Source organism: Myotis myotis, unplaced genomic scaffold (assembly GCF_014108235.1).
Source record: "Myotis myotis isolate mMyoMyo1 unplaced genomic scaffold, mMyoMyo1.p scaffold_m19_p_3, whole genome shotgun sequence".
NCBI lineage: Eukaryota > Metazoa > Chordata > Mammalia > Chiroptera > Vespertilionidae > Myotis > Myotis myotis.
The window spans coordinates 155,050,832-155,063,425 of record NW_023416335.1 but is presented as its reverse complement, the minus strand read 5'-3'; the positions used below and the strand labels follow the sequence as shown (position 1 = coordinate 155,063,425).

The 12,594-nt window shown below is 35.9% G+C and overlaps 1 protein-coding gene across 11 annotated transcripts in view; it reads left to right on the top strand.

Annotated features, from left to right (window-relative positions):
• SLC16A7 (solute carrier family 16 member 7) overlaps positions 1–12,594 on the top strand; it is a 164,787-nt gene that overhangs the window by 146,246 nt on the left and 5,947 nt on the right. For all 11 annotated transcript variants that reach the window (XM_036299178.1, XM_036299179.1, XM_036299183.1 and 8 more), the window contains one exon: positions 10,257–10,400. In XM_036299178.1, coding sequence (XP_036155071.1) covers positions 10,257–10,400 — 144 coding nt within the window. The remainder of the gene's footprint in view (positions 1–10,256; positions 10,401–12,594) is intronic.

Sequence of the window (12,594 nt, the reverse complement as noted above, 5' to 3'; positions counted from 1 at the left end):
CTTCGCATAGGCAGTTATAGCAGAGTGCTTGAGCAATCCTTAAAAGTCATTACTTTGCACCTCAGTTTCCTTATTTATAAAATGGGAATGAAAATAAAATGGGAAAGAAAGAAATACTACCAACTTTTAGAGAGGTAGTAGGATTAAATGTGATTTTATAATGTGAAGAGCTTAGAAGTGCCAAGTCCTCAATAAATGTTATTTTTATTATTATGTTTAAGGCTATTCCACTGTATAGCCTTAAACAAGTGAGAATGTTTTTCCTGGTTGAGAATAATGTAACCTATAAACACCAAGGAAGTGCTTGGCATTTCTGTTCTTGGGCATAGAGAATGATTTGTATTAAAAGATTTTGATGTCAATTTGTCTATCCCCCTTCCCCTCCAATACAAATAGCATGATTATCCCTTTTAAACAGTTGTGATGATGCCTAGTTGGAACAACACTGTGGTTGAATGAATATAGAAATGGAAAAGAGTTCATGTACAGAGAGGAAAAGAAAAAAAAAACACATAAAATAACTATCTTTTTGTTAAAATTCAAGAACTTGTCTTGCAACCAGGCCAATGGCAGACAGGCATTGAAATGTGCAAAAAAGAAAAATATGGAAGGAATGGAAAATGAGCTATAGATTTATAAGTGTATTTAAAAATAGCATTTAGTACCTCATTAAAGTTTTGTAGCTTCATCTATTGGAATGGTGAGCAATCTCTCTGAGTAGTCGATATATCTGCAGAGACCTGAGTATTAGAAAAATGACTCATCTTCTATATAATAAAAGCCTAAGCGACCATTAAGGTAGAATGACCAGAACGACTGGTCGCTATGATACGTACTGATCACCAGGGGTAGACACTCAATGCAGGAGCTGCCCCCTGATGGTCAATGTGCTTGCACAGGGGGAGTGCTGCTCAGCCAGAAGCCATGCTCACAGCTGGCGAGCACAGCAAAGGTGGCAGCAGCATCTCCTGCCTCCGCAGTAGCACTAAGGAGCAGTGAGCCAAGCTGTAAGGAGCCTGCCACTAAGGAGCAGCGAGCTGAGCAGTAAGGAGTGAGCAGGCTGGCAATAAGGAGCGAGGGATCCTGGATTGTGAGAGGGATGTCCCGGACTGCTAGAGGGTGCAGGCTGGGCTGAGGGGACCCCCCCCTCCAGTGTTCAAATTTTGTGCACTGGGCCTCTAGTTTACATATAAAGGGGAGAACATTCCCAAAAGAGGAAACAGCAAATGCAAAGCTGAGTTTGTGGACCATGTCACCCTCTGTCCCTGTTACACAGCAAGCACACCTATCACGTTAATCAGTCCCTTTCTTGACTTCTGCAGCTACTCAGAGCACTCACTGGAAACATTTCTATGCTTAAATGCTGAGTGAGTACACGGTGAGTGTCTTCACCCGACATTAAGATTCATCTTACAGATGAGCTCCAGTAAGTTAACCTGGGGCACTTATCACAGAGCAATGTGCTAACTGATGACGTACCTGGGTAACACTGATGTCTTCATCCATTCAAAAAGCAAATGCAGTGGCCGCTTTCTAATTATCAGGGACACTTCCTTCATGTTTTTCACTGAATTGAAGTGAAAGAAAATCACCTGGAGAGAGAGACCACGTGGATTTTCAATCCCAACTTCAGTGCAGAAATCGAACTCAGGCAAACAAGTAGTTAATGAAGAAGAACCCACACTCTGTCCAACTTAAAATATCACCAGTTTTCTAATTCAAAAAAAACCTCTTTGAAAAATATTTCAAAATTAAAATGTTTTTGTTAGTAACAAAAATACTATGGTAATAAACACAGGTAAATTTCTGAAATTGCAAATAACTTTCTCCCAGTCTTGAACTAATGCTTTCTATCATTTGATTTGACAGGATACTACATATACAAATTGGAAATAAAGCAAATGAAAAATAAATTATAGCATTTTATCATTTCTCCTGTTAGTGTTTATACTGTGCATACAAAATTTTATATAGCTCAAATTCATAGTCAATTTCAATTCATGGTTTTAGAGTGATCAAATATATTTTATGAAATGTTCATTACATAACACACTTTCCAAATTTTCTCACAGCATTTATTATGTACTCATGTAACATACAGAAGAAATAACAAGCGTTGTGAATTTACATCTACAGAGCAGAATAACAATATACAAAACAATAGACTAGTATACATACATACATATATATGTCATACCTTTAAAAATATTAACAAACCCCATCTGTTTATAAGTTCTATACCAAAATTCAAAATTAGCAGTAAGAGAGATCACACCCAGGTTGGATGATTTGTTTCCAGATTCACGAAACTCAAAAATGTCTTCCATGGCCATGATTTATTGCATGGGAAGGATGCAAAACAAAATCAGGGAGAAACAAGCACATCAGGCAAAGTGCAGAGGAAACCAACTGCAGACTTCCAAGAGTCTTCTCCCAACGGAATCACAAAGGATGGGTTTAATTCCTTCAGCAATTGTTTTTGACATGTGTGAGGTGTTGCCCAATAAGGAAAGTCAATTGAGACTCAGTGCTTAAGGTTTCGTTTGGGTTACTGGTTACATAGGTATTCCCTGTCTGGCATATACCAAAATTCCAGACTCCCAGGAGGAGAGCATATATTCAAGATAAACTACATTGTTTGTTTCTTTGTTTCTTTGTTTATTTGTTTATTTATTAAAACTACACTGTTGATTGTTTGTAGAACAGTTTAGGCACACTGAGCTACTCTTATCAGCTAGGGAATGATGGGGGCACTTCTGAAATCCAAGTTTGCAGGTGCCAATTAAAGCCCGAACTTGCAATTGTGTCTTTCACTCTTTCTTTCTTTCTTCTTCCTTTCTTTCTTTCTTTCTTTCTTTCTTTCTTTCTTTCTTTCTTTCTTTCTTTCTTTCTTTCTTTCTTTCTTCCTTCCTTCCTTCCTTCCTTCCTTCCTTCCTTCCTTCCTTCCTTCCTTCCTTCCTTCCTTCCTTTCTTTCTTTCTTTCTTTCTTTCTTTCTTTCTTTCTCTCTTTCTTTCTTTTTTAATGATTTCAGAGAGGAAGGGAGAGGGAGAGATAGAAACATCAATGATGAGAGAGAATCATTGATCAGTTGCTTCCTGCATGCCCCCCACTGGGGATCAAGCCTGTAACCCAGGAGTGTGCCCTGACCAGGAATTAACTGTTATCTCCTGGTTCATAGGTCAATGCACAACCATTGAGCAACACCAGTTGGGCACAAATCAGGCCTTTTGAAGGATTGTATCTTAGCCTTGCTGTTGTTGACCCTTTTCTGCACAGTAGTTAATAGCACAGTTTTATAATCAGGTGCCTTTGGGCTCATACCCACATTCTATCATTGATTCTGCTGTGATCTTGAACAAGTTATCTAAGCACTTTGCACGCCTCAGTTTTACCAACTGTTACATAACTTTAATTAGGCAATTATATCATCAAATTGCCACAAAAATCATATGTAATAATTCACAATTATTAGCACACTAACTGCAAAAAGTAGTAACAATAAATATTGATGAATATTTGGCATGATGAATAATAGTATATATGGCAACTACTTTCACAAAGCTTAGAATAGAATGTATGAACAAGATTCAAACAGATTAAATGAAGAGTAAGTGTGTGTGTGTGTGTGTGTGTGTGTGTGTGTGTGTGTGTGTGTGTGTGTTACCAACTCTAAGTGCAACTGGAGTTCTAAGAGTGGGCAAACTCTGTAATTTATAAGAACCCACAGAAACTTCTTTACCAGACTAAGTATCCTTTTGGTAAATATTATGGAGCCACACCAAGAAAAACAGAAGTAGCTGACAGAAGACAAGGAAGTAGTGGGAATACAGGTGAGAGTATTAAGATCTTTACACTGCTCTCTGAGGAAACTCTCCTATACAACTTCATAGTTAACATGCATGTGGCCATTATACTTGACACTAAAAATTCTTCGATTGGAAAGCAGGATCAGAAGAAATTAGATACAGTCTAATACTTTTGTGAATTTTTTGCAAATAAGACATTATTATTCTTGCATGTCATTTTTTATAACTGCTTGATGAGCAAATAGAACAAAGATTTTTGATGAACAATAACTGCTATACTTAGATATGGGCTCAGATATAACTATCAGTAGGTACAGAGTTTTCTTTTTTGACATAACTAATGATTAAATATCATGATTACTTGAAAACTCATGCTGAGTACAAACTTCCAGAATGATTGAATTAATAAATGAATGAATGAATGAGCTCAGTCTATAATTAGGCCTATGATTAATCAAAAGGGGACACCTGGGAAGCTAGCTCATGCTTAATAAAAATCACATGTGGTGAGAATCTGTTTTTGTTTTTAATTTTATATTTCTTTTTTTTTTTTTTATTGCTTAAAGTATTACAAAGGGTATTACATATGTGTCCATTTTATCCCCCCGCCCTAGACAGTCCCCTAGCCTCCCCTATCCCCCAATGTCTTATGTCCACTGGTTATGCTTATATGCATGCATACAAGTCCTTTAGTTGATCTCTTACCCGCCTACCTCCTGCCCCCCAACCCTCCCCGGCCTTCGCGCTGCAGTTTGACAATCTGTTTGAGGCAGCTCTGCCTCTGTATCTATTATTGTTCAAAAGTTTATAATGGTCTCTATTATCCATGAATGAGTGAGATCATGTGGTATTTTTCCTTCATTGACTGGCTTATTTCACTTAGCATAATGCTCTCCAGTTCCATCCATGACGTTGCAAATGGCAAGAGTTCCTTCCTTTTTAGAGCAGCATAGTATTCCATCATGTAGATGTACCACAGTTTTCTAATCCATTCATCTACTGATGGGCACTTAGGCTGTTTCCAGATCTTAGCTATGGTGAATTGTGCTGCTATGAACATAGGGGTGCATATATCCTTTCTGATTGGTGTTTCTGGTTTCTTGGGATATATTCCTAGAAGTGGGATCACAGGGTCAAATGGGAGTTCCATTTTCAGTTTTTTAAGGAAACTCCATACTGTCTTCCATAGTGGCTGCACCAGTCTGCATTCCCACCAGCAGTGCACAAGTGTTCCTTTTTCTCCACATCCTCTCCAGCACTTGTCGTTTGTTGATTTGTTGATGATAGCCAGTCTGACAGGTGTGAGATGGTACCTCATTGTTGTTTTGATTTGCATCTCTCGGATGATTAGTGACTTTGAGCATGTTTTCATATGTCTCTTGGCTTTCTGAATGTCCTCCTTTGAAAGGTGTCTATTTAGGTCCTTTGCCCATTTTTTGATTGGATTGTTTATCTTCCTTTTGTTAAGTTGTATGAGTTCCCTATAAATTTTGGAGATTAGGCCCTTATCAGATATGACATTGGCAAATATGTTTTCCCACACAGTGGGTTTTCTCGTTGTTTTGTTGATGGTTTCTTTTGCTGTGCAGAAGCTTTTTATTTTGATGTAGTCCCATTTGTTCATTTTCTCTTTAGTTTCAAGTGCCCTAGGAACTGTATCAGTGAAGAAATTGCTTCGGCATATGTCTGAGATTTTGTTGCCTTTGTATTCTTCTAGAATTTTTATGGTTTCCTGTCGTACATTTAAGTCCTTTATCCATTTTGAGTTTATTTTTGTGTATGGTGTAAGTTGGTGGTCTAGTTTCATTTTATTGCATATATCTGTCCAATTTTCCCAACACCATTTATTGAAGAGACTATCTTGGCTCCATTGTATGTTCTTGCCTCCTTTGTCAAATATTAATTGAGCATATAGGTTCGGGCCGATTTCTGGGCTCTCTATTCTATTCCATTGATCTATATGCCTATTCTTGTGCCAGTACCAGGCAGTTTTGAGAACAGCGGCTTTGTAATACAACTTGATATCCGGTATTGAGATCCCACCTACTTTGGTCTTTTTCAGGATTGCTGCAGCTATTCGGGGTCTTTTTTTATTCCAGATGAATTTTTGGAGAGTTCGTTCTAGATCTCTGAAGTATGCCGTTGGTATTTTAATGGGAAGTGCGTTGAATTTATAGATTGCTTTGGGTAGTATGGACATTTTAATGATGTTGATTCTACCAATCCATGAACACGGTATGTTCTTCCATCTGTTTATGTCTTCCTCTATATCTTTTTTCAACGTCCTGTAGTTTTCTGAGTAGAGGTCTTTTACCTCTTTAGTTAAGTTTATTCCTAGGTAGCTTAATTTTTTTGGTGCGATGGTAAACGGGATTGTTTTTATAATCTCTCTTTCTGAAAGTTCACTATTGGTGTATAGAAATGCCTCGGATTTCTTGGGGTTAATTTTGTATCCTGCTACATTGCCAAATTCATGTATTAAGTCCAGTAGCTTTTTGATGGAGTCTCTAGGGTTTTGTATGTATAATATCATGTCGTCTGCAAATAAGGACAGTTTTACTTCCTCTTTTCCAATTTGGATGCCTTTTATTTCTTCTTCTTGCCGAATTGCAATGGCTAACAATTCCAGTACTATGTTGAACAGGAGTGGTGAGAGGGGGCATCCCTGTCTTGTTCCTGTTCTTAGGGGAAATGGTGTTAGTTTTTGTCCATTGAGTATGATGTTGGCTGTGGGCCTGTCATATATGGCTTTTATTATGTTGAGGTATGATCCTTCTACTCCCACCTTGCTGAGAGCTTTTATCAAAAATGGGTGTTGAATTTTGTCAAACGCTTTTTCTGCATCAATTGATATGACCATGTGGTTTTTTTCTTTCAATTTGTTTATGTGATGTATCACGTTTATTGATTTGCGGATATTGTACCATCCTTGCATCCCTGGGATAAATCCTACTTGGTCATGGTGTATGATCTTTCTGATGTACTGCTGGATCCGATTTGCTAAGATTTTGTTAAGGATTTTGGCATCTATGTTCATGAGGGATATTGGCCTGTAATTCTCTTTCATTGTGTTGTCTTTACCTGGTTTTGGTATTAGGATGATGCTGGCTTCATAGAATGAGCTTGGAAGTGTTCCTTCCTCTTGAATTTTTTGTAGTAGTCTGAGGAGGATAGGTTTTAGTTCTTCCTTGAATGTTTGGTAAAACTCCCCTGTGAAGCCGTCTGGTCCTGGGCTTTTGTTTGCTGGAAGCTTTTTGATGACTGCTTCAATTTCTTCCATAGTTATTGGCCTGTTGAGATTATTAGATTCTTCCTGATTGAGTTTTGGAATGTTGTATTTTTCTAGGAATTTGTCCATTTCCTCCAGGTTGTCTAGTTTGTTGGAGTAGAGCTGTCCAAAGTATTTTTTAACAATCATTTGTATTTCTGTGGGGTCTGTTGTTATTTCGCCTCTATCGTTTCTGATTTTGTTTATTTGGGTCCTCTCTCTTTGCTTCTTGGTGAGTCTGGCTAGAGGTTTGTCAATCTTGTTTATCCTTTCAAAGAACCAGCTCTTGGTTTCATTGATTTTCTGTATTGTTTTTTTGGTCTCTATGTCATTTATTTCTGCTCTAATCTTTATTATCTCCTTCCTTCTGCTCACTCTGGGGTTTTCTTGTTGCTCTCTTTCTAATTCTTTGAGTTGTAGAGTTAGATGATTTACTACCATTTTTTCTTGTTTTTTGAGATAGGCCTGTAGAGCTATAAACTTCCCTCTCAGGACTGCTTTCAGTGTGTCCCATAGGTTTTGGATTGTTGTGTTTTCATTGTCATTAGTTTCCAGGATGTTTCGTTATTTTTCTTATTAGTAACAATAAACTACGCTGCTTGTAGGATAGAGAAATAATGGACAGTATCATTTTACATCTAATGTTAGATGCCTCCTCAAGCTAATATTAAGCATTAAAAATTCTTTACAGCCCTAACTGGTTTGGCTCAGTGGAGAGAGCGTTGGTCTGCAGAGTGAAGGGTCCCAGGTTCAATTCCGGTCAAGGGCATGTACCTTGGTTGTAGGCACATCCCCAGTAGGGGGTGTGCAGGAGGCAGCTGATCGATGTTTCTCTCTCATTGATGTTTCTAACTCTTTATCCCTCGCCTCTCCTCTCTGTAAAAAGTCAACAAAAAAATATTTTTTAAAAAGTTATTTACAAAATGAGTGTATTTTACTTTATATCATAATTTAAATTTTGACTCACAACTATTACAAAGTAGACATATTTTATAAGTATGAACAAGATTCAAACAAATGAAATGGAGAGTAAATAATTGTGTGTGCGTGTCTGTGTGTGTTTGTTACCAGCTCTAAGTGCAACAGGAATTCTAAGAGTGGGCAAACTCTGTAATTTATAAGAACCCACAAAAGCTTCCTTGCAGAATAAGTATCCTTTTTGTAAGTATTATGGAGCTACACCAGGAAAAACAGAAGTAGCTGACAGAAGTAGCTTTCAGAAGACAAGGAAGTAGTGGCATATGAAACTTTGATTATTTCTAAATAATCACTTATGAAGTGTTTTTTGTTTTGGCCAGGAAAAAGATTATAGATGGCTTATGTAAATATGTCCCATATAGGATATCATTTAACTAAAGTATATAGCTTAAAATAAAATTATTTGTTAAAATTATAACTCTTACTGCGTTGTGACTAATCCCAATGTAGAAACTATCTAAGCCACCTCAAAAAAAAAAAAAAAAAATGCCAGCACCTCTGAATGTTTTCTTTAGTGACTTTCTTTAGTTAACACGGTGATGGAAAAGCTTTGATGTAGTTATCCCAACATTTAGATATAATTATTTCACATACATTGCAAATTTAGTTGTGATTCACAGCCTATGCTCCAATTTAAGTTTACACATTTGGGGCAAACACAATTATAAAATGTAGTAAATCAGTTAACTCATTTTTTAAATTATCTAGGCACCACATAGAAAATGGTATACATAATATCAGTGCTACTGAGAAGAGATCATTGTTATTAATCCAAATAATTGGAAATGCCTTTGAATTTATTCTGATTGTCTAGTTTTTATCAAAGCACCCACTGCAGTTCTTAAAATAACTTCTTGATTATTTCTTTCTCTGGACTATAATGCATTGAGGATTAACTCATCCTTGGCATGTGAAAACTGGCTCAAGAAATACTGTATTAAACTAATTTGAGTTAAGTTGAATTAAATTGAGTTAGTTAAATTATTTTAAGAAAAGTAGTGTCCCTAGTTTCAGATGAAATATAATTTTAAGTGAAAAATGGAATGTGAAATCAAATCATTTACACATTGACAAGTTTTATAAACTAGTATGGATTTTCATTGGCTCTAAGCCTCAATTGTTAAATTGTATATTATTTTTAATATTTATTTATTGATTTTAGAGGGATTTGTTGTTCCACCCATTCATGCATTCATTGGTTGATACCCATATGTGCCCCGCTAGAGATCAAACCCACAGCCTTGGTATATCTGGCGAGGGCAGTTGTACCATTATTTTATAAAATACCATTAAAAGAATGATGTGCACTAAAATAAGATGCAGCACTTTATTAATATTTATAACTTTAATTTTATAATTACCAAAAGAGCTTTTAAAGACATACTTACATTAATTTAATCATTCTTGAATATTTTATGCATATACACACAAATACACACATATATCCAGAAAATGTACACTTAAAAAAATTGAGCAAGGCATTTCAAAACCTTCTTTCCAAGCAGTATTTGGCTCTCCTAAGTTAGTTTTTGAGTCCAAATCCATGATGTTCATGTTTAACATAAGAGTTTGTTCTCCTTGTCCATGAGGGAGCATATTTTAAAGGAGAAATCCACCATTTTTTTCTGGTAATTCCATCTAAACTACAGGGTCCATTCTACAAGTTTGGGCTGGTACTTTCTTGGTCCTATCAGAATGTGTCAACAGAAAATTTTTCAGAAAACAATGAAGATTTCATATTCCGTTTTAAATGATCCTTAAATGGTTTGATTAAAGTATGAGTTAATGTGAGTTATTCTTATTGCCCAACCAAACCACAGAAATAACATACTAAAAAACAAAATTCTAACACAAGTCATTTATATAATGGCTAGATTTTTGTTACATAAATTTCCCTCCATTTACTAAGATATTTAGACAATATAGCTATATTTTGTCAAAAAACTTTTTCATCAAAAGTTAAATGACTATGATCATAAACTATATATTATGTAGTTCTCATGTGTTATTTTATGTGCTTTTACATGTATGATTAAAGATAACCAGTCAAACTGATTGGAATGTACTGAAGTCTTCATTATATGCTCTGTGTACTGCTGTTTTTCTTTGATCATTCAAATGTGCATTCTCAGCTTACAAAATTAACAATGTTAAAAATGAACAACCCAGCAACTGAATATTTCTTAATCTCATCTCTACTCAGGTCCCATAAGCAGTATTTTGGTGAATAAATATGGTAGCCGGCCAGTGGTGATGCTAGGAGGTTTGCTGTGCTGTGTGGGATTGGTCGCAGCCTCTTTTAGCACCAGCGTGATAGAGCTCTACATCACTGTGGGATTCATTGGAGGTAAGTTTTGTTTTCAGCTTATTATTTTAACATTCATGTTGTTCACAAAGCTCTCTAAAATACATGAACAATAGAACATTCTCATTGTTTTCTTTGAATTTTATTTTATATCAGGTATGATCTTGAATTATTTTCATCTAATACATTGAAATACTAGCTATGGAATGTCCAATCAAAATTATTTCAGGTAATGGGAGAAAATGATTCATCAGATACATAATGCTCTATGATATAAATGCCAAAAACAAAACAGCATTGGTCTGTTTTTATCATTTTACTCTTTACTCTTCAGCCAGTTAAGATGGCAGACAGAAGCTTTCTGGCATATAAATAGCTTCATTTAAAAACATGTATTTTTCAATACTATATTTTTCATCAAATATAGTATTTACAATATCTGATATTTTACACAATGGGTTAAAAATGGTGGCAAAGAGTTATTTTCTGGATGCACTGACTTAGCTTTAACAATAGAATTATTGTATTCTGTTTATGGTGGTGCTCTGTATTGGTGCCCCTTTGTTTCCTTCCTAAAAAGATTCTGGTATAAGCTCTAGAAGGCACATTGGCCACTAAACACAAATATTTTCAAATGACATCCTAGCATGCGATTATAGTTGTTTCTCATGCAAAATGTCTCTGGACTTAAACTGACCTGAATATGTACATTTGGAAAATACAATGTTTATTAGCCTCAATAATAAATTGAATCAAACAAATCTATTCTCAGTGTTAAGAAAAATTAGACTTCAGTATATAAAGAAATTGAATCTTTTTCTTATGCCCACAGATAACAAGGTAAACGTATTTCTCTTTTGTGATTTTAGATCAGTCTAACCTTGCACTTACGTGTCATGTGGTGAAAAAAATTTGAAGCATTAAAGCCTACAACATAGTGATGTTAAATCCTTCTCTTTACTTCCTATCAACACCTCTCTCTCTGTTTTCTTGATATGGTAAAACATCTTTTGTGAGTGAGAGAATCTTACTCTATCCAAAAAATTGCCAGAATGGAGAGAATGCCCTTTCCTTTGTGCTGAAAGTAAGGCTAAGTTTACAAGTAGATGTATTAGGGAAAAGGTGATCTGGGAATTACTGCACCACAAATAGCAACAGTATTATAAAGGTGGGGCAAAAATAGGTTTACAGTTGTGAGTGTGTGAAGCAGTTTATTCTTGTATTATTATTTATTAATTATTGTAATACAAATAATTGCAAACCTTACTTTTCCCCCACCCTGTATATTATTCTAACTTTAATTCCATTCCTTTGGGTCTTGGAGGCTTTGGTGCTGCTAGAGTCAATCGCTAAGTACACCTATAAAAAATTGTCGTAAGTTATTGTCAGCCAATACTTTTTGGTACCTGAAATCAGACAAGTTTTTCAGAAACCTGACTCAGCACACATTAACTGTGTGATCCTGGGTAAATTAACCTCCTGATGCCCCATTCTCTCTGTCTTTAAAATGGGGGAAATGATAGCTCTATTATTTGGGAGGTCTTGGAATGATTAAATGAAAAAGTTAACATGGAGTACAGAGTGCCCAGCATTTTATTACTTTTAAATAAATATTAGTAAATAATAATCATCACAATGTCATTATATAATATCTTACAGTTCTAGAATTTAGTTGATTTCGGCAACCGTATCTTTGTTGTTGAGGGAATTAGAGCTGAAGAAGTCTAAATGTTTTGCCAAGTAGCACACATAGGTAAGTAGTTGAGGCAGATTTAGATTTTTTTATTTCAAATCTCATGCTTGTTTTGCCATGCCAGAATAGGAAATAGATGGCCACTCTCTCTTAAGGAGAACTTGGATTACCATCTGAAAGTAAAATTCCAGGTGACAGAATGGGGACTAGGGGGGAGGAGATGGCATAGGATGAAGAAACTTAGCACACAATTTCAAAACACAATTTGGGCCCTGGCCAGGTAGCTCAGGTGGTTAGAGTGTCCTCCCTGTGAGCCAAGGTTGTGGGTTCGATCTCCAGTCAGGTCACATGCAAGAATCAACCAATGTATGCATAAATAAGAGGAATAACAAATCCATCTCTCTCTCTCTCTCTCTCTCTCTCTCTCTCTCTCTCTCTCTCTCTCTCTGTGTGTGTGTTGGTAAAATTTAAAAAGAAAAATACATTTGAAAACAATTCCTGAGTTTTAATTTTGCTTCTTCCACTTTTGAGCCACTGACTATA